The following is a 23,460-nucleotide window of genomic DNA, read 5'->3' as shown; positions in this document are numbered from 1 at the left end:
AACGCAGGCACATCATATGACTACGATAGGAAGTTATATAGTGGCTACTGTGCATACCCAGCAGATGGAGAAAGTCTTAGGAGGGGCTGTGTAGGAAGTGAGACCATCACTTTCAGGGATTCTGGGCTGTCCAGACTGTGGAGTAGCCTAGAGGTAGCTGTTGGGAGCTTAAATTGGAGCAGCCTGTGCACGAGTGTATGGCACAAACCACGCTGGCTCCTGGACCATCCTACACGCCTGAGGGCTCCAAACCATAGGCTTTTCAAATCACTCCTATTGCCAGACCTCTTCTGTTCTTTTAGGGAGAAATACAAATTTCTTTTTAAACTAAGGGCTGGGGGAAAGCCAACGGGTGTGGAGAGCACACCATTTGGATAGAGATGGCCCTTAGGGGAGGATCTGTTAAAGGGGAGTCTCTGTATCCTCGAAAAGAGGTGAGGATAGATGTTGATAAAGTCCAGGTAGGAACTGAAGACAAACAGTCAAATGAAAGAGTCCCATTCAGTTACATCACATAATGGCAGAGAGCTAAAAGTGACACGTTTTATAAGTGCTTATTTACAAAAGCTAGAAGTAAGATGATGATGATGAAACTGGCATTACAGAAACTTGGTGGAATGATAATCAATCGGACATAGTAATACCAGGGTACAAAATACATAGTAATGAGAGAGTAGGTCATGCTGGTGGGGGAGTGGCACTATATGTGAAAGATAGCAGAGTCAAATATAGTAAAAACCTTAAATGAATCAAATTGTACCATAGAATCTATATAGATAGACATTTTATGCTTGAATAATAAGAATATAGCAGTAGGACTATACTACCGACCACCTGACCAGGATGGTGATGGCGATTGGGAAATGCTCAGGGAGATTAGAGCGGCTATAAAATAGGGAAAAAAAACCTCCGTTATAATCCCCCATTATTATTATCTCTATATTGACCGTGTACATGTCCCCTCAGGATGGGATGTGGAGATAAAGTTTCTAGACACCATAATGACTGCTTCTTGGACCAGCTAGTCCTGGAACCCACAAGGAGAGATTCACAGGCTCTGGTCCGAGAGGTGAATATAGATGAATCACTCAGTAAGAGCAACCGTAATATAATAAATTTAAACATCCTTGAGAGGGGGAAAACATCAAAGAAACCCACCACAGTAGCATTTAACATCAGAAAGGGGAACTATGCAAAAATGAGGAAGCTAGTTAAATGGAAATAAAAAGGTACAGTCACAAAAAAACACCAAAATAGAGGCTCAAATTCATGGTATAGTCCAAATTAAAAAAACTAACAAAAAACGGAGGACCAGAAAGTGCCATCACGGCTAGACAACAAGGTAAAAGTAGCACTTAGAGCAGTGGTGCTCCTTTCCCCAGTAATAGAATCGGTGTGCACCCCCTTCCATTACCGCACAGTTGGCTCAGCAGAGGAGCTTAGGCTGCAGGCAGAGCTGGGTGGGTGGTGGAGCTGCGGCTGGGGACGGAGCAGGGGGTGGAGTAGAGCTGCTACATGGGGGCACAGTGGGGCTGGGTGGCACTCCATTCCAGCCCCCCAAATGTTCCTCTGAATCTTCCACCCCCCAAACGTTCCTCTGTGCAGTTTGGGGAACACTGAGTTAGAGGCAAAAAGGCATTCTGTAAAAACCAGAAATTAAATCCTATTGAGGAAAAGAGAAAGGCGCATGAACTCTGGCAAGTCAAGTGTAAAAGTATCATTAAGCAGCCAAAAACAAATTTTGAAGAGCAACTAACCAAAAAAATCCTGCCATTTTTAAAAAGTGATATCAGAAACAGGAAGCCTCCCAAACAATCAGTGGGGCCACTGGGTGATTGAGGTGCTAAAGGAGCTGTCAAGGAAGATAAGGCCATTCCGGAGAAGCTAAATTAATTCTTTGCATCAGTCTTCACTGCAGAGGATGTGAGGGATGTTCCCACACCTGACCCATTCTTTTTAGGTGTCAAATCTGAGGAACTGTCCTAGATTGAGGTGTCAGTGGAGGAGGTTTTGGAACAAATTGATAAATTAAATATTAATAAATCACCAGGACCAGATGGTATTCACCCACGTGTTCTGCAGGAACTCAGATATGAAATTGCAGAACTACTAAGTGTGGTTTAAATCAGCATCTGTAGCAGATGACTGGAGGATAGCCAATGTGGCACCAGTTTTTTAAAAAAAGCTCCAAAGGCCATCCTGGCAATTGCTGGCCAGTAAGCCTAACTTCAGTGGCAGGTAAATTGGGTGGCTGAAAATGTAGAAAAGAACAGAATGATCAGACATTGGCTGCAGGCCAATGGGGGCTGAGGGAAGTGGCAGCTGGTATGTCCCTCTGCCCACATCCCCCATTGGCCTGCAGCAGCGAACCGTGGCCAGTGGGAGCCGCGATCGGCCGAACCTGCAGAAACGGCAGGTAAACAAACCGTCCTGGCCCGCCAGGGGCTTTCCCTGAACAAGTGGCTTCCCAAGTTTGGGAAATACTGGGCGAGATGAACCATTGGTCTGATCCAGTATGGCCATTCTTATGTTCTCTCCTTTATTTTTTGTTGCTTCATGCTACATGTAGTCCAAATGGAAGGCAGTGAAGCTGTTTTCTGTTAAGTATGCAGACAGCATAGTGATGTGCTTTCTGTAAATAGACAGATGAGCAGGCATTACTCTCTCTGGTACGTTCTGTGATATCCTTGCTTTGTTTTTTTGTTTTGTTGCAGTGTACTTGAGCCTTGAAGTTCGGTTCCAGATTTAGATACATTCTAAAAGTTCAGGGGCATCTGAATTCAGCGTTCCAGTTTTGGTCCATTTCAGAGATCAGGACTTGTATCTGTATTACCAAAGTTTTCAGGCTGACGGGGAAGGCTTTCGGGGTTCTTGGTACCAGTTTAGGCCCATCTGTAGAGTTTAGATGACATGAATACATATCAATTTTCCAACATCAGGTTAATCTTAATATTTTGGCTTCCAGAGTACACCTCTAGTTAATACCATATGGTGGGCATATTATCCTTTGATCCACAAGGAATCGTTTGCTAAAAGAGGAAACACTTTCACAGCAGTGCTCTGTGCAGGTTCTGCTTGATGCCAGTAACTGTTGCCAAACACTTCTATTTCAACCAACAAGCCTGTATTCTACAAATAACACAGATTAGGCAGTGGATCAACACACTTAAAATGTATAGGGTCAAATCCTGAGGTCCTTACTCAGATTTTACCTGTTGCTTTACATTGGAATTTGTCTGAGCAAGGAATGCAGGATTTGGCCCATAAATACTGGAGTTGGATATGTACATTGGGTCGTCTAGCCCATTCCATTGCATCACTGTGGAATAATAAAATCTGTATTTGGCTGTGGCTTCCATGAATGTGATTGCAATACCTTCTTTATAAGGTTATTCAGTGTGCGACGGGCTTAATTGGGCCATAAAACGAGCATAATGAGCCTGGCATGGAACATTTCTGTATAAGAATGTAGATCCTCTCATGATGTAGGTGACGGGGGCATGGCCAAAGGAAAAGAAGTATGTGCAATGCTAATCTTTGGCAACATTTTTAATTCCTTTGGCCACTAGAGCTTAAGGAAACTAAGAGTAGTCCTCAGGCTGCTCTGACATGGGGGCTGTTCCTGGGCAGTACTGCAGGAGGATTGAGGGTTTAATCACTTTGTGTGCATGCACGTAACCTGTACTCTGTACATCTCAGGATGTGGTTCATTATATGGATTCCCAAATGACATGCAGTGTATTTCGGTACTTTTGTGGTGACAGCATCACATTGCGTGGTCATGTTCAATTTATCCTTTCATGTCACCCCCAATGGAGTATTGTTTCCTGTCAAGGAAACAGACATTATACTTTAGAATATTTTTTTCTCCCCAAGTGAACCAACTCATAATTTATCTGTTAAATCTTATTATCTTAATTTCTGTCTGTCACTCTAATTTTTTTTTTTTTTACAGGTTACTGAATTTACTTGTTCATTGTGCTAGTCCATCCATCATTTTATCAGCAAATCTGATCACTGTACTCTCTACTCCTTCCTCTAAGTCAGTGGTTCTCAACCTTTGCAGACTACTGTACCCCTTTCAGGAGTCTGATTTCAGCCCTGAGTGGTGGGGCCCGGGCTTTGGCTTGAGCCACAGGTGGTGGGGCTTGGGCTTCAACATATACCTCAACTTCAAGGGGCACCTGCTTGCTACCACCTAATGGCAGTCCTGCACTTGTGACACCCCCCCCCCAACTCATCCTGTGACACCCCCCTTCCCCTGAGGGTTGCCACACCCAGATTGAGAAACACTGATATAGTATGTAGAGCAGTATAAACAAGTAATTGTCCGTATGAAATTTTAGTTTGTACCAACTTTGCTAATGCTTTTTATGTAGTCTGTTGTAAAACTAGGCAAATAGCTAGATGAGTTGATATACCCCCGGAAGACCTCTGCATACCCCCAGGGGTACACGTACCCCTGGTTGAGAACCACCGCTCTAGGTCACTTATGAAGATACTAAGTAATAGTGGATACAACACTGACCCTTGTTGAATGCTTCAAGATAATGGCAACATGTAACAGTAATAAATAATCTCCTCCAGCCGGGGGTCTGTATCTGTCCTTATACTTTTTGCGTATTATTACATGAGTACTTTTATCGAAACAGCATTTTTGCTTTCTAATTGAGACTCTGTGTGGAACTGTTTTTTAATATCTTCATATATTATGTTCACTATGTTTGTCATATATATGTTTAGTTTGACCTGAACTTGAACTTACCTTAACTATCTTCTTGCTGCTTACTTATCCTCCTTACTAGGTTCTTGAATCCTTATTATTCTCATAGGTTTTTTTTTTATATGATGTTGAGGTTAGATTTACTGGTCAATAATTTCCTGAATATCATTTTTATGGGATAGTGAACCATCTGAGTTAGGATTTTGGATATTGTCTTAATTCATCCAGTAGATAAGAGTAGTGAGCTGTGGAATCCAGGTGTGCTGCCTTGTGTTCAATGGAGTGGATACTAGTGAACACATGTATTATGACCCTTCCCCACCTGTTTACTTTTTCCCCCAGATAAAGACTATGATAGTTTAAACTTTCTGCACCATCAGACAAAGAAGAATCTTTCTAAGAATTGGGAGATAAAAGGAATGAATATAGTTGAATTCTCTAGTCAGTGCAAGGGGAAAACAAGGAGCTAAAGCTGCTAAGCTGTTTAATCCATATAAAAATATTTGTTCTTTCAATCTCAAAGACCAGAATCATTTCCCAATGTGAAATTTAATGGATAAGAAACAAAGAACTAAATAAAACAACCTCTTTTTTTGTAACATTCTTGTTACCAGGGCAATCCCTGTTTACATTGCAGTCCCTTTATAAATAAGCAGCAGTAAGGAATTTGTGAAGACTGCTGTAGCCTTGCAAATTTCCGCAGGATGTGATGACGTTTTGTCAGTGCTCATATGCAGAGGCAGTCACCTGCTTCCTGAAGTCTGTCTTCTGTGTAGGATATAACTGATATTTCTGTTCTGTTTTCATGTTCCCAACTTCAGTATGTGACTTGAAGGATTTCTTATATTCAGGTCTGTCCTGCTTGGCATTGATGAGTTAGGCTTGCTTTCTTGCAAGTTGACTTAAGTAGTGGTGATATTGTTTTTGTTAAGATGGTCACGTGCTTGTGAAGCTTAAAGGGAGTTGCTGAGATCTGGGAGAGAATTGTATTTGAGAGTGGGATTTTTAAACAGTAGTGCAGTAGGAAGAAAACAATATTGGGGTAAGTGGGCAGGAAATAGCCCAGTAAACGCCACTGTAGTATTTATTCTCCCTTGTTCAATCTGGCTGAGTGGTAGCAGGGACACTTATGCAATAGCCTTTTATTAACAGGAGAAATTAAAGTTTAATTTGAAGCTTGTCATTTAATGTCCAGTACTGGAAAATTATTGTCATGAATCAGCTGGCTTATTACTGGGTATCCACCTTCTTCCCTGGCTGAGCTGGAGTGAAAGGATCTAGCAAATGGAACATATTGTGTTATGCAGTTCAATGCCGGCCAGTAGAAAGCTCCATACAAACATCTGTCAGGGATGGTCTAGGTAAACTTAATCTTGCCTCAGTGTGGGGGGGGGTGCACAAGATGACCCCTGGAGGTCCCATCCAGCCCTACATTTCTATGGTTCTGTAATCCCTCCAGGGCAGAAAAGGAAGAGAGTCCCTGAGGTAGTGTGACCAAATGTCCTGATTTTATAGGAACAGTCCTGATAATCATGGCTATGTCTTATATAGGCACCTTATGCTCCACCCCCTGACCTGATTTTTCACACTTGCTATCTGATAACCCTATTCTGAGAGCAGAGGGGAACAGGCTCAGGAGGGCAGCAGAGGCTGTGCCTGTGTGTGAGCAGGAGCAGTAGGCCAGAGTCAGCAGTTGAGGGCTTTGAGGTAAAGGCTGGGTAGCAGGTGGCCTGAGAGCTGGGCAAGGAAGCAACATCTTGCCTGTGGCTGTCGGGAGCCGCACAAGCAGCAGTAGCAAGATATAGGATGATGGCCTGAAAGTATTTGACATGGGACTGCATTACATATGGTTGGGAGAATTGTAGTTTGGAGAGGTCCCAACAAGACATGGTTACTTTTTATACCCCTCTCTCAGACTGCCCCAAGGACTGGGTTAGGAATGGTTGGGTTGACTTTTTTTTTGTTTGTTTGTTTTTGTGGTAACCATTTAAAGTGATTGTGCCTAGATTATTCCTCTCCCTTTATTTATGGCAGCCCTAGTAAAGTAATCTTCAGTTACTTCCTCAGAATCCATGAGTGTTAATAAGGATTCACTGAGGGCTAAAACCTATTGATCCTAGTGCTTGGAGCACTTTCAGTGCTGGTCTCTGAGCTCATGTTACAAAGAACATGCTCCCAGACCTATACAGGAGTCTGGTGTATCACAGCATACCCTGCAGTGAGGTTGGGTGTAATGCATTATGGTTAAATAAACAATAAGTGGAGTAAGATGCATACCTTTTTAGTGAATTGAACTGACAGCATGATAGAAATGAATTAGTTGGGCAAAAAGCTGTGGTGGTTTGAAATATGGTTAAAAATTGAATATGTGATTAAAATATGACATTTTAATTCAGATACCATTCCTTTTTCACATGTCGTTCATCTGAGGTCCCAATTCAGGAAAGCAATAAAGTATATTCTTCCATGTATTTGTATTCTAGTACAGGAACTCCTCACGTAACGTTGTAGTTATGTTCCTCAAAAATGCCACTTTAAGCAAAATGATGTTAAACGAATCCAATTTCCTCATAAGACTTCATGTAAATGAGGGGGTTAGGGTCCAGGGAAATTTTTTTCACCAGACAAAAGACTATTTTATATATGTACACACAGTATAAGTTTTAAACAAACAATTTAATACTCGTACACAGTGATGATGATTGTGAAGCTTGGTTGAGGTGGGGGAGTCAGAGGGTGGGATATTTCCCAGGGAATGCCTTACTGCTAAATGATGAACTAGCAATTGGCTGAGCCCTCAAGGATTAACTCTCACACTCTACAAGGCAGCAGGAAAGGAGGGAGGGCAGGCAGAGGCACACACCACCTGTGCGTGTTTGAGAAATAGAGATGCCCATTTCCCCTTTAAGTATGAAGAGTGGGGTCAGAAGTACACTGCCTTGTTAATTAGATCAGCAAGCTGAGACCAGACTTCAGCTGTTGCCTAAGGCAGCAGCTCCCTCCAACCCTGTCCCCCCTGCTCTATGGAAGATGGGGTAAGCAGGGTGCAGGAGCTGGGGGAAGGTGGACACCCTGACATTAGCCCCCCTCTTCTTCCCCTCCCCCACAAACAGCAAGCAGGAGTCTCAGGGAGCAGCTCCAAGGCAGAGGGCAGGAACAGCACATGGTAGTGGGGGTAGGGACAGCTGAACTCCTGGCAATTGATAGCCTGCTGAGCAGCTGCTGCACAGGGAACTTAGGGGAGCGGGGGTGGGGGGCTGCTGGTCCACCCTGGTTCCAGCCACCCACCAGCTAGCTGCAACGGGCTGCTCTTCCTGCAAGCAAGCAGAGGACAAAGCAGGCGGCTGCCAAATTACATTAGAAGGGAGCTGTCAAGGTTCCTTCCCCACTCTGAACTCTAGGATACAGATGTGGGGACCTGCATGAAAACCCCCTAAGCTTATTTTTACCAGCTTAGGTTAAAACTTCCCCAAGGTACAAACTATTTTACCTTTTGCCCTTGGACTTTATTGCTGCCACCACCACCAAGTGTCTAATAAATATATAACAGGGAAAGAGCCCGCCTGGAAACGTCTTTCCTGCCCCAAAATCCTCCCAAACCCTACACCCCCTTTCCTGGGGAAGGCTTGATAAAAATCCTCACCAATTTGCATAGGTGAACACAGGCCGAAACCCTTGGATCTTAAGAACAATGAAAAAGCAATCAGGTTCTTAGAAGAATTTTAATTGAAGAAAAAGTAAAAGACTCACCTCTGTAAAATCAGGATGGTAAATACCTTACAGGGTGATCAGATTCAAAACATAGAGAATCCCTCTAGGCAACACCTTAAGTTACAAAAAGACACAAAAACAGGAATATACATTCCATTCAGCACAGCTTATTTTATCAGCCATTTAAACAAAACAGAATCTAATGCATATCTAGCTAGATTACTTACTAAGTTCTAAGACTCCATTCCTTTTCTGTTCCTGGCAAAAACATCACACAGACAGAGAGAACCTTTGTTCCCCCCCCCTTTGAAAGTATCTTGTCTCCTCATTGGTCATTTTGGTCAGGTGCCAGCGAGGTTATCCTAGCTTCTTAACCCTTTACAGGTGAAAGGGTTTTTCCTCTGGCCAGGAGGGATTTTAAAGGTGTTTACCCTTCCCTTTACATTTATGACAGGAGCATTGCACAACTTTAAATGAGCATGTTCCCTAATTGATCAGCAATGTAACAAGGAAACAACCTTAACTGGGGCGACTTTAAGTGAGGAGTTCCTGTATGCATTAAACCTGTGCTTTTCTTTAAGTATGTGCTTAAGTCCATTGACTTCAGTAAGATTTGAGCCCATGCTCAAAATTAAACACGTTTACTGCTTTCCTCAATCAGGATGCTGTCTTGAAACAGATCTGCAGAATAGACCGTAGAAAACAATTGACGCCAACTAAGAAAACAGTTTGTTTATTTAAGTACAGTATTGCAAGCATGATACATCACAAAGGTGTGCATTAGAGACTCAAAAAAGAGCTTGAAAACAGATACAGAAAGTTATCTACATGTACTTAGATCTATGTGCAAGGGCAGTGGCTGGTTTTATAAGGTTCATGTATGTGTATCTGAAAACATGCTGTAGTTTCCATTTAGGACTTAAACTAAAAGCTTTAGAATCTGAGCCTTCCAGAAAGAATAAAAAATGACCTGATTATGGATTCTTGAGAGTGGAAAAGTGGAAATGTGCAATGTAACTAGTGTATGATCTAGAAAAAGATCTAATGAACTGCAGAATATATGTGAATCTTAATGCCAGATATAAATACATATAGGCATAGGTAGTGATCATTCAGAAAATGCAGTGCTGAATTCCAAGAAAAATCCCAGTTGCATGAAAAAAGAAGAACATTTTGCTGATAATGTAAGAACTAAGTCTCCAAAATGCTAATAATTTTTTCAGAAACCAAAGCATAATGTATGCAAGTGCTGAATCTCTCTGTGGAAATTATTCACATCCAAGTTTATAGAAAGGCACCTATTTTTAAGTATGCTACTCTGAAACCTTCAGTAAGGCGGATACAGATATCTTTCTGTAGTGTGCTCTCTCTCTTGCTCACTCTCTGTGACCCCACATTATTGTAGTATGTGCGTGTGTCCAAAGTATTTAAAAAATAGATTCTGAAAGGCATCTTAATATCAGATTTCCAAGAATCCTCTGGAAATATAAGTTGATTGGTAGTGGCAGCGTGGTGTCAGAAATACAGTTGATGACTGTTGTGAACATAATCTTGGATGGGTCACTTAGAATGGCAGAAACAATTGTACCATAAGTTGCTTTGTGAAGAACTTGCTATTTTGAATTCACAGATTTTGCAAGATTTTGCATTGCTTCTAGGCTGGGCTATAAGCTATTAAGCTACTGAGAAAACATTAAGTACTGCTATCTTATGTTCTGTAAGCCACGTTTTTTGAAAAAAAAAATCTGTTAAATAGGTAGGAAGTGAGCAAAGTCTGATAATACTATTATAAAGCAATCAGCCGCTCTCAAGGTAGTATTGTTCGTTCTCCTAACACAATTCTATATTGCTGTAGCAGCTAGTGTTACGTTGGTATTCTACCAAAATAATAATAGTGTAGGCACTGCACTACCATAGCAACATTGAGATATTCTCATGAAATTAGAGTTTCACAGGCATTGTCATACTTTTACTATCACAAAAGTTTTTCAAACCGAGTTCCTAAAATGATTCTCTTAAATTCATAATTATGCACCTAAAATAACTGACCAGATTCTCAGAGGACCAAGCACCAATATTGAAGATACACAGCATGTCTAACAATAAAACCACTTATTTAAATTCCTCTATCCATATAATGAGGCACCAAGGTTTGAAAAATTTGATTAAGGTGTTTAATAACAATGCAGGGACACGTCCATTACCAAGGAGTGAATTTGGGCTGGCTTATTACCTTTTCTGACCCAGGGTTGAAAAATCTTGAGATGCTGCCTGTTATAAAACATGTACTGCCAGATACATTAGGCCAAGAAAGTACACCATTATAAAACATAACCTTTTGCATTAGGTATGTTTCTCATGCACTGGTGATAACTCACAAGGTACTAGCCTTTATAATTATTTTTCAGGTTTATGGGGAAATTACATTTAGGCACCATTTTCTAACTGCACAAAACTTTTGGAATTGAAGCGAGATGATGCTACTCAAACAGTAGTGTAGTTGCCAGATCAGAAGAGGTTTGTCTTAAAGACATACTGGCCAAATTTGTGTCAGTGCAGTTTTACATAAAAAAAAAATTTCAGCACCATATCCTTCACATCCATGTGATTCTAGCAATTATATGTACAGGCAATAGAATTTGCATTGCAAATCTTGTGTCTTGTGAAATGAATCAGCCTCTATTATAATCACTATTATTTATATTATAGTAATGCCAAGGGTCACGTTCAGAATTAGCCATTGTGCTGGCACCTGTACAAACTCTAGGTACTTCATTTGAGTTACACCACAGATATGAAGTGGATCCAGTATGTTTTTCCATTTCAACGTCTACTTCCCACTTAACTGTCTTCATTTAAATTTACATTGTTCGAGAATTATTGTGAGGAAGGCAGCTCTTGTGGTTAAAGCACTAGACTTGGATGGCAGTGTTGTGAAGATAAATTCAATGTTTTCCAGGGGCACATTTATGATACTGATGAGCACCATAAAATGGTCACTACATGAAATTTTCTGACAATTTTTGCAAAATTTACATCCCATTTTTGTCACAAACAAAAAGATTACTCAGTAGAAGAGTAGGAAGATTTTGTTGCAAAGCAACAACTGCAGAAACAAAGAAATAAGTAAGAAAAACCCTACCTATTTTGATACTTGTTTGTCCTGTGCGTGTATATGCATTAAATAGATTCTCATATTCTTCTGTAGATATAATTTATATATTAAAAGTTTTAAATGCAATTTATTGTAGAACAGATTTTAAATATTATCAGGTGTATAATATGTGGATGTGTTACTAATGATGAGCTTAATGGTCAATATGTTACAGTAAAAATTTAATCCAAATCGTGATTGTCAGAATTTTTCAACCAGCTTTACTGAAAACTAAACAAACCCAAACCAGTTTGATTTTTCTGACAGTTGTTTGTGATTGGTATGAAATACTGTGCTGTACAAACTGCATAATAGATAACAAAAATAAATGAATCTTACTTGATTGGCATGACTACCTTTAAGAGCTTAAGCTGTCCCCAAGGAATTTTATCAAGATAGATTATACAAATGCACACTAGTGAAAATAACAATAGTTGTAAGAGACATATGGCTATTGTTACGCACTTGTCTACGTTTTGACAGATTCTGTTTGAATACTAATTATATGAATTTTAAATGTACTGTACAGTATCTTCTTCACTGAGTTGGTTACACTTAATACCTTTCTTAGAACATGCTTGGAACATCCAGGCTGTGTACAGCCCTAAGTAATATCATGCAGATTACCACTGGTACTTTTTTGCTCACCTAGTTTGAAACAGCCTTACATGTTCATTTTCGGCTTTTCCTTCATGCATACCCTTATCTAAGTTAATGGTTCATATTTATTTTCATTTGTCCATTAATTTCTTCCTCTTCAGGTGCAATCTAGCCCCTGTGGTGGAGTTTGCTGCAGATGTGGGAACTAAATCTGATTTTATTACCATGAATCCATCAGTTGTACAAAGAGCATTTGGAGGCTTTCGGAATGAGAGTGACAGAGAAAAATTTGTGCATAGACTATCCATGCTGAATGACAGTGTCCTTTGGATTCCTGCTTTCATGGTGAAAGGCGGAGAGAAGCATGTGGAGTGGGTTAATGCATTAATCCTTAAGAATAAATTGAAAGTGCGAACCGCCTATCCATCACTGAGACTTATTCATGCTGTCAGAGGGTAAGTGTCTGTAAAAGACTGGTCTGTCCTTGGCACAATGGAACTCATAGCTAAAATTTCCAATAGATAGAAAAAAGCTCTAGTAAACCTCTAAAAAGGTTTATGGTATATCTATTATTTTCATAATGGATTACATTTGTTGATAAAGCTATTTGTTTGGTAATAAATGTCCACTCATTGAGTCTGTTCAAAGGTAAACATATGGGGTGTTTTAGCTCAGAAATTTTTCTCTTCCACCTTCATGAACACTTCTGTTATCATAAGGAGGAATCAAAGCATGGGTGGAAATCTTTTGGCACACAGAAGGCAATAAAAGTGCTTCATGTCCTTTATTAGGCCAGGCTGTGGAGGACAAAAAGCATTGGTATTTCGTGAGAAACAGTTAGATTCCATCTCCAGAAATGGTGTACCACAAAAGAGTCTGTCTGAAAAAACCTGAGCTCCTTTCAAAACGATCCCTGTTTTGTCCTGAATTGAGAGCCTTTTGGGCCATCAAAAACAGCCAACTAGTCAGAATAACTGAAAACTTAAAAGTTGTTGTTGTTAAAAGCTATGTATGTGTCCAGTGGATCTAGGAGACTATTTTTTTCAACCAGATAAAATTGTGTATGCTTCTTGGATGTGGACCTTGTAACTGTCATTCATGGCTATCATTTTAAGATTAGATTACCATGATGCACATAGGGATACACTTTAAAACTATGAACTGGAGTTGGTGCAATATTTCAGCTAATTTATTAGGTGCAATACCTTGCTGTGAACATATTCAACCCATGTTCCATGAACTTCACTCGTGACTTGTAGGTTTCCAGGTGTTGTTTAAGGTGTTTGTTTTGATTACACAGCCCTAAACAGCTTAGAGCTTGCCTGTCTACCAGACCACCACAACTGAGATCAGCTAAGATGTTTGAGCTGAAGTCTCACTAGTAGACCTGAGAAGGAGCTGCTGTGGCATAGTGCTTTCCAGGAAAATTGCTTTACAGTTTGCTCACCTCCCAAACCAAACAGGTTAACTTTGACTACCTTCAGATGGCAAACCTCATCTTTTTTTTTTTCTTCAGTCATTTGAGAATAGGACGACAATTGTTAGAGGGGGAGGTAAATTTGGTATTGGATTGCCTGGTTTCTGTTAGTGGGTTGTTTTGAATAGTACCGCTACACTTTAATTACATTTGGGCACTGATTTTGTTGAATTTTTGGGTCGTGTCTCTAGTATGCCTGGAACATATGGATAGGTGATCTTTATTTAATGTGTATAAATCTGAATGAATAAATACATAACATAATAAATCCTTTAAAATAAGTCCCGTTTCAGTTTACAAACAACTGCTGTCAAGTCCATCTGTAGTAGTAATAGCTTACATTCTCAAAAGTGACTAGTGATTAGGGATGCTCACCTTTTGGGTGGCCAACTTGAGGCACCTTGAAGGGGCCTAATTTTTTGAAAGCACTGAGCACTTAAGCTCTGAAAATCAGGCCCCTTTATTGTATCTTACATTGGTAACTTATAAGTAAGTCACCCAAAATCACTAGTCAGTTTTGAAAATTTAGGCCAACAATTTAAAATCTGTTAGGATTACCCTATTTATGAGACCCCATATTTAGAAAAGTATGGGATTTCAGCTCCTGTGTTTCATGAAATCTGTTAAAACTCTTTCAAATCATTACTCTGAAGTCAGTTTTTTTGTGAAGGGGATTAATCATCCCATTCATTTGGACTTGTAGCTACACCCCTGCAGCAGGTATGCAAGTCATCATTATTCTCATTTACAGTTTGAATAAAAATGAAAGTTCATCTAATGAAAACAAAAACTAAAAGTCCTGGGTCTGATTCATCCCTAGTCTAACTCCACTGACTTCCACAAAGTAACATAAAGGATTAATTTGGCTTCATGTGCAGATTGACAGGTAGCATACAGATATATTTTGATTAAACTTAGAGTAAATATCCTTCTAGATTTCCTAATAAACAGGCTTTTCTGGCTTTTCCAAAAAAAAAAAAAAAAGTACAAGTCTATAGCAATAGGTTTAGTACTAAATACAATTTATGCCTCTGAAAAAAGTCCCATCTCTGTCATATTTAGAGATACATATTGTGGTGATAACTTTTGAGATTTATCGGGTCTATGTATTTCAAGCAGAACAATTTGTATGTTATGGCAGTGGTAGAAGTTGATAGGCAAAGATTAATCTTGAAGACTGATTTTATAAAAATGAAATTTATGCCTAAATTTCCGTTCCACATTCCCCAGTGACAAACATATAATGTGAAAACATGAAGTAAACTTTGCCACCCTTCCCCCCCAGCATGCACTCCCAACTACTTTACAAGGTTAGTGTATATGAAAAGGTTTGTATAGTTACCTTGTCTGACTTAAGTAATAGCTTGAAACAAATAGAGAACCACTGATTGCCACTTCATGTAGTAACTATAATTTGCATATTATGGTATAGTAGTTTTGAGGAACATTTAGTACATGACAATTCTATTTTTATTTTTGTTCCATTCATTTTTATTTCAAACCCTATATGAATTGTGTGATGATTTGTGCTCTCCTGAGAAGACACATTCCGGAAGCAACGCTCCTAAAACTCTCTTATGTGGAGGCTGAACTTGTCGTCTGTATAACAGTATTTTTTGCTATGCTTGAGCACAAATCTCCATAAGTTACTGTCCAATAAATAAACCGTGATAATTATTGGAGCCCTCAGCTACTGCAGAAGTGAAAGAAATAGCATGAAAACATGTAGAAGATGGCTGCTAGCTATGTGGTAAAAAGGAAACAGGATATGTACACCCAAATACTCTGCTTGTTTGTTTAAAGAAAAGGGGCGGGGGAAAGACTTGTGAAAAACGTCTAATCTATTGTATACACCAGCTAAATAATCTGTTAGACATGGTATATTTTACATCAGTGTTTGAAACAATCACAGGAGATCAAGTTTTAACTTTTGATGAAAGAAAGATAGGCAAGGCTGAATTCAATGGCTTTTAGCCAGGATGGGCAGGGAAGGTGTCCCTAGCCTCTGTTTGCCAGAAGCTGGGAATGGGTGACAGGGAATGGATCACTTGATGATTACCTGTTCTGTTCATTCCCTCTGGAACACCCGACATTGACCACTGTCAGAAGACAGGATACTGGGCTAGATGGACCTCTGGTCTGACCCAGTATGACCATTCTTATGTTCTAACTGCAAAAAGTGGTATTGTCTGTTCAGGTACTTTATTTTACAATATGATGCTAATTGTATAGCCACTACTTTTGTGGTCCTTGTTTTGTAAAATATCAGGATTCTTAGAGTTTTCATATTCTTGCCCTTGAATATAGTGTGGTGACTTTCATTAAGGACCACAAAAAGCTTGGAGTACACACATGTGAATGTAACATTTAGAATCATTCCCCCAAATTAATATTTGCATTTTCTCCAAAGACACAGAAACTCCCTTTTAACCTTTAAACACATGAATAGTAGTTTTGTGTTTCCTCTCGATTGCATTCACAGTATCGAGGCTTTGTTGTTTTACATTTTATTTTGCATTTAAATATTCATTTATATGAAGGTTTTTTTGTTTTTTTTTAAAAATTAGACTTAATAAGAGTATCAGTCAGCAAAATCGTTAAGGCTCTTATGTTGCTTTTTTTTTTTTTTTTGTCTTGAAATCCTTCCAAAGTTATATTAAGTGAAACATGGAGATATTTTTATAAGACCATGCTAGAGACATACTAGGAGGATCTTAGTATCCTGAATTTGAAATGATAATCTAATGGGGATAAATAAAATGTGCAATTTGATGTTTAAATGACTCCATAAAGTTGTTCTGAAAGACAGGAATTTTCATCTCTTATAGAGAAGAGACCCTTTATTGCTTACACATTCACTGTTCTTTCCCTTTTGAAGGACAGAGCTCTTCCATAGTTCTGATTTGCAAACTGAGGCTCTTTAGTGAGACTTTGTTTGTTCGGGTTTTTTTTAGATTTGCAAGTACAATTCTGCAAAGGCCTGCAAGTAGAACTGTGTATTATTTGTAAGATGGTAATGCTCAAAGGCTCAGTCAGCCTTAGGTATGTCTACACTGTAATGAGGTGGCTGGCTGGAGTCACCGTTATGAGGTGGCTGGCTCGTGTCAACTGACTCAGGCCTGTGGGGCTCAGGCTGCAAAATTGCAGTGTACATTTGAGCTCAGGTTGGAGCCTGGTTTAAGAGACCCTGTGAGAGGGGAGAATCTCAGAGCGTGGGCTTCAGCCCTAGCCCAACTGTGGACACTGAAATTTTATATCCCCGCAGCCCGAGTCAGTTGACTTGGGCTCTGAGACTCAGTGCTATGGTTTTCTTATCACAATGTAGCCATCCCGAACACAATGGGTCTCTGTGGGTGCTTTACAAACACACATTAAGAGACCATCCCTACCCCAATGAGCTTACAATCAAACTACAAAATATTCATTCTTTTGTAGAACAAGCAAAACTTTGTCCTGTGCGACTCTATATTTAATTCAGTGTCAAGAGCCCTGTGGTCTGACTCACTTGAAATTTTCATGAAAAATTTGGCGCTTTAGGGAGACCTGTGGTGTAAAACAGGCTGGATGAGTTTATGATTCTTGTTTCCAACTTGACATGTTGAGCAAGGGTTAAAGAAATTTCATGCTTCAACGTGTAGGCTGATGGCTGCAGGGTTCAGGAAGGAATCGCCCCTGTTCTCTGCCTACGAACAGCATTGCCAAGTCATCCAGGGGCATTGTTTTTCCTTCATCTTTCTGTGACTGTCAGGTGTAAGCAGTTTCCAGAGACAGGATATTAGACTTGATAGACTACTGAGGTGATTTAGTATGACCACATTATTTCTTCATGTGTACTAGCGTATGTAATAACCAGACAGTTTTGCAGTGATCACACATGGCATTAAACCTTTCTCTTCTTACTCATTTAACTCTGTTGTCTTTAATAGGATTACTTTTAGCTGGATCTGGCCACTCTTCTTATTCAGAATGTATCCTAGTCTCCTTCCACGGTATGAGAGAATTTAAAGAAAACTTTTTTTTTTTTTCTGGTCACTTGGGGGTTGTTTGGTTCATAAAAAAGGTAATGTGGTGTTTGAAAAAGAAATTGCTTTTTGCAGATTTCATGCTCTATTAAACTTCTGTGAATGATGGGTATTGCTCAGGAATCTCATGATGATTTAAAGCTTTGTATGCACATATTATGTAAATACTAGGTCCAGTATGATAACTGCATTTTTAAGCCATTGCATATTTTTAGTGACCTTTACATTCAGATTCTGACTTAAGCAGTTCTTGCCCAGGATGATCAAGTAGCTTTATGCTGTAATCCATTTCCTGTTGGCAAATACAAAGAAATTTCTCTTAAGCGTTGTGTTCCTTGCTCAGATATCAGTTTGTATAACTACTTTACAATTTGGGGCACTAAGAGTTTTTCTTTGGACAGTTGTGTGACTTGCTCGTGCATTATGTCGAATAGCTTTTACTGAACTTTTATGTAATTATGCATGCATTATTGACAAAATAATTGAGGTAATCAATATCCCATGGTATTCAAGATTAATGGCAGGAAGTAGAACCTCTAAATTAGAGGTTTAATTGATTAAAATGATTCACTTTCTCTAGCCACTGACAAGAAGGTTAATTATAGGGTAATTCCAGTAAGCAAACCACACAGCTTTTAGAAATAATTGACTTGAACAACAAAATTTAGAAAGATGAAACCAGCGTTTATTTATAGACCTGAGACTTCATGCTGAGCTGTTGTTTGCTTTCTTGCTTTTGCTTTGAATGATACACCATAAGACAGCTGAATAGGAAAGTAAGTGCAGTGTGTACATATAGCGTCTTCTTCAAGTACCTTGTTGAGTCAGAACTTCCATGGAAGCCACGTTAAACAGCAGACAAAGAGATGAGTAGAACTTACTAGGACTGGCTAGCATTGTGGCCCAAATGCTGCTCTTCATTTCCACTAATGCAAGGCAATTAAAACTAGCAGAGCAAGGGATGCTCTCTTCCATGGCATGCTGCTCTGCAGACCACATGGATAACCGAGCAGCTGTTAACAGTGCTCCAAAGATCATTAGCCTCCAATGAATTCCATCTGCTGTTACATGGCCACAGAGAGAAGCAAACAGTGGCACCAAAGCTCCTGTAAGAACCGTGCCATCGGGGGGAGAGGAACCGGCAGGCAACATGGAGGGGCTGGACAGAAGTACACATAGCTCCAGGAACTGGAGAGCGGTGGCACAGTGATCCACAGATCCCTGGGTTCTGTGGGACTGAGGGTCTCTTCCCCCTGCTTCCTCCACGGTCTTCACTCCTCATTGATGAGAGCACGCAATGAAACACAAAAGAGCCAGTAAAACAATTTTACTCTCTTTTATACTATTCTTCTATTAAGTGAACCTGCCGTGTCCAGCCCGCTCCCTCTCCGGGAGTCCAAAGACCATATCCTCATGTGCATCTTCATTTAAATGTAATGCATCATCCTGACTTTTTTTTTTTTTTTTAGTTGCAACCGTTCATTCCCTTGAACTGTTCTCCAGTCAACCTCCATATCGCTGGAAGTTTCTTCACGCCTTCCTAGTCCTTTGTGTAGGGGAAATCACATAACCATTCTTCAGGCTTTCCCTATATTAAGATTTTCATCTTGCCACCTCTTGTGAAAGACAGTAATGAGCTTGATCTTGTACTCCCTACTGATGCAAAATTCCTAATGAAGTCTTTGTGAGTTTGTGCCTATTTATGGCCATTTTTTCAGTGCAGAGCCCTTTTCCTTTATAAGTTGAGACAAACAGCTTATTTTGAAGGGAATGACCTTTTATACAACTTCATTATCTCTCTGATGTCCTTCACAGCGGGCAGTACAGAAAAATAATACTCTGTGAAATTCAAACATGCATAAGTCAAATTGTCCTCTTGTAGCTCTATGCTAAACAATTGCTGGAAGTGATCAATATTGCACTTTGTGGTTTGTCCTGCTAACATTCTTCCTCTATTTTTGCTGCCAAAATAACTATATATATATATATATATATATATAAAACTATAACTATAACTATATAACTATAACTATAACTATAACTATAACTATATATATATATATATATATATATATATGGGACACAATTGGTCTAAAAATCATATATTGTATATGTTTTAATACAGTAAATGCCTTAACGCGTCTTTCTAATCATCTCACAACGAAAGATTTCTTTTAAAAATTTCCTTACTGCTTTTTCTGTTTTTGTTTCCATTTTGTGTCTACCTCAGGTTGCTAATGAAAATAGGCTAGTCAGGGTAATTTGTTTTTTAATTGTCAGTTTCTACACAATTTCTCATTTGTTTTTTATGCAGTAAGCTTGTAGTGCAATATTTCAGTTACAAGGATTTAACTTTTTATTGGGAATCATTCTATTGGGCTTTACAAATGCTAAATTTTAGTCGAAATGTGATTTGCCAGTGTCTTTTTAATGCAGTAATGGCCTGATGATGTGAGGTGCTGGGCTGCAACTCACATTGACGGTTGTGACTTCCTAGCATCTCTGAGCCCACGTGGATCTGACTCTGAATTTACTTATACCAATTTTACACTTGTGTGATTCAGGTTTAGTTGAGTTACTTCTGGTTTACGCTACTGTAAACAATGTAGTAATGCTCAATGCATTACAGGCATGCCACACTGGAAGTATAAAAAGGAAAATATCACTTTCCAATATAAAATAATGCTAATATAGAATGTACTATTATATTTCCCTTCAGCCTTCACTTAGGATAGCAACAGAACTGGCTTTGCAGAGAGCCCTTAAATGGGATACCAGATAGCACTGACTTTGTGAATTAACACATTGGGCCAAATTCTGTGGTCCTTACTCTGAGGTCCATGCTCCCTCTGCTGACATGAGTAGAAGAGAGGTGAAGCTGCTCTGTGGAGCTCTAGATGTTGGATGGGGTGAGGTGAAATCAGGAATGAGAGCTTTGGAGGGTGAGAGGGTGGAGCTGGATGTCTTGTTTCTTCCCTCTTTGAACAGTAGGAGAAACAAGTTCAAATCAATGATCTCAACATGTCCAGTGGTTGCCATGACTCTTTTGTAAACAGACATCTGCAGATGTTCTCATCCTAAAATAACAAAAGCTAGTGTTCGTTCATGTTCCTGTGGTTGGCTGGTGTCATTATGGCCAAACTTCCCTCTTAAACGCTCTATTCCCAGTTCCCCAAAACTTAAGAGTGACTGTTAGACCATTTATTTGCATCAAAGTTGATGGTCCTCAAGCCTTAAGCTAACTGCTGAAGCCAGTGTGTTACAAGATACAGGCCTGTAGGTTCCTTATGTCACTACTAAATAAAATAAATGCTAAAGCTAGCTCTATGGCAGGGGTGGGCAAACTTTTTGGCCCAAGGGCCACATCTGGATGGGGAAATTGCATGCAGGGCCATGAATGTAGGGCTGGGATAGGGGGTTGGCGTGCGGGAGGGAGTGCAGGGTGTGGGAGGGTGTGCGGTGTGCAGGAAGGGGCTCAGAGGGGTGCGGGGTGTACAAGGGGGCTCAGGGCAGAAGTTGGGGTGCAGCAGGGGCTCAGGGCAGGAGGTTGAGGTGCAGGAGGGGTGCAGCAGGGGCTCAGGGCAGGGGGTTGAGGTGCAGGAGGGGTGCAGCAGGGGGTTGAGGTGCAGGAGGGGTGCGGCAGGGGGCACAGGGCAGGGGGTTGAGGTTCAGGAGGGGTGTGGCAGAGGGTTGTGGTGCAGGGTGCAAGCTCTGGCCCGGTGCCAGTTACCTGGAGTGGCTCCAGGGTGGTAGCAGTGCACAGCGGGGCTAAGACAGGCTCCCTGGCTCCGTGCCGTGCCGCTCCCAGAAGCGGCCAGCACCATGTCCCTGTGGCCCCTGGGGGAGGGTGGGTAGAGGGTTCCGCACGGGTACCTCCCCCGAAGCTTCCATTGTTCCCAAGCTCCCTGTTCCCGGCCAATGGGAGTTGCGATGCGTGCAGGCAAGGGCAGCGCATGGAGCCGTCTGCCCTCCTGCCGCCACGCCACGCCCCCCGCCGAGGCCGCAGGGACGTGGTGCTTTCCACTTCCAGCAGCAGCATGGGGCCTGCGACACCACGGGAGTGGCAATCCCACGGGCCGTATCCAAAGCCCTGACGGGCCGGATCCAGCACGTGGGCCGTAGTTTGCCCACCCCTGCTCTATGGGCTGCACACCCAAATTGAGGGAAAATGTTGGGGAGAAAGTGCACATGGGGCTGGTGGGACGTTTCTGCCCTTAAAGGTGATTTGCAAAGGATTTAAAAATAATTGGATTTGTGTCATCTAGTGCTTCTACAGCAGTGGTTTTCAAACTTTTTTTCTGGGGACCTAGTTTAAGAAAATTGTTGATGCCCGTGACCCAACGGAGGTGGGGATGAGGGCTGTGAGGTCTGGGGGGGGGGGCAGGGGCTCAGGGCTGGGGCAGAGGGTTGGGGTGCAGGGGTGAGGGCTGTGGGGTCGGGCTGGGAATGAGGTGTTCAGGGTGTGGGAGGGGGCTCTGGACTGGGACTGGGGTTTGGGAGGGGCTCAGGGCTCTGGGCTGGGGGTGCAGGCTCTGGAGTGGGAGCGGGGATGAGGGGTTTGGGGTGCAGGAAGGGCTTCCAGGTTTGGGGTGGCTCAGAGCTGAGGCGAGGGATTGGGGCGTGGGATTGGGACTTACCTCTGGTGGCTCCCAGTCAGCGGCACAGCCAAGGTGCACTGCGGACCGCGCTGCGCCCTGGAAGCAGCCAGCAACAGGTCTGGCTCCGTGGAACTCTTGTCCGCAGGCACCGCCCCCGCAGTTTCCATTGGCCGGTTGCCGGCCAGTGGGAGTGCAGAGCCAGTACTCGGGGTGCGGGTACTCGGGGTCCTGCTTAGAAGCCGGACCTACTGCTGGCCACTTCCGAGGCACAGTGCGGTGTTGGAAAAGGTAGGCACTAGCCTGCCTTAGCTGGGCAGCACCACTGACAGGACTTTTAATGTCCCGATCGGCGGTGCTGACCAGAGCAAGGCGACCCAGAGCCTTACCTGTCGTGACCCGGTAGTGGGTTGCGACCCATGGTTTGAAAAACACTGTTCTACAGGACATATAAGAAAATCCTATAAGATTTGTTTGTGTTACTGTTTTAAAGTTGATTTTTACCTTAGCTATTTCAGGAGTATTAGCTCTGATCTTCCCTGGTTTTGTGGGAGGTCTCGGAAGATGTATATTGTCAGCTCTCACATATTATTTGAACTTGTAAAGTGACAGGATAGGGATTTTGAATATTTAACCAAGATTTTTTTCTCTAAATTCTTAGTTAATGAAGTGAAATAGGAGTAAAATAAACAAATTAAGAGTTTATTCTGACTAAATATCCCTTTCTCTCTTACCATCTCAGTTTACCTTCTTTTGGCTCTTTTGTTATAATTTCACTAGTTCTCCAGTCACCATTGAGTTCTCCAGACAATATTGGATCTGAATTTCTAAACACATAACCACCTTCCTTTTGAAAAAACAACTAAGTATACCACCACCACCACCAAAAACATTTTCAGGTCTTTATTACAGAGGATGGAGAAAAGCAACAACCACAACAAAAAAGATACAAGCCTGTGTTTCTTATTGCTATTGTGGGTCACCTTTACACTACATTCCTGGGTATCACTGTTTGATTTTAATGAGTTGGATCCAGCCCTTAAAGAACAACAAAGCATTATATGTATTTCTGCATAGGTAATCATGAGGAATAGATGATGTCACCACAGGACTCTGACTGGTACCTTTTACCTCACTACAAATCATAGGATTGCTTATTACTTTATATAGAATTTTAA

At 41.1% G+C, this 23,460-nt stretch overlaps 1 protein-coding gene across 1 annotated transcript in view; it reads left to right on the top strand.

Annotated features, from left to right (window-relative positions):
* Positions 1-23,460, top strand: part of ST8SIA4 (ST8 alpha-N-acetyl-neuraminide alpha-2,8-sialyltransferase 4) — an 84,560-nt gene that overhangs the window by 32,350 nt on the left and 28,750 nt on the right. The window contains exon 4 of the mRNA XM_074952902.1: positions 12,350-12,643. Coding sequence (XP_074809003.1) covers positions 12,350-12,643 — 294 coding nt within the window. The remainder of the gene's footprint in view (positions 1-12,349; positions 12,644-23,460) is intronic.

The sequence above is a fragment of the Natator depressus genome, chromosome 5, assembly GCF_965152275.1.
Source record: "Natator depressus isolate rNatDep1 chromosome 5, rNatDep2.hap1, whole genome shotgun sequence".
Classification (NCBI taxonomy): Eukaryota; Metazoa; Chordata; order Testudines; family Cheloniidae; genus Natator; species Natator depressus.
The sequence above is the reverse complement of the archived record's forward strand: the minus strand, read 5'-3'. Positions and strand labels throughout refer to the sequence as shown.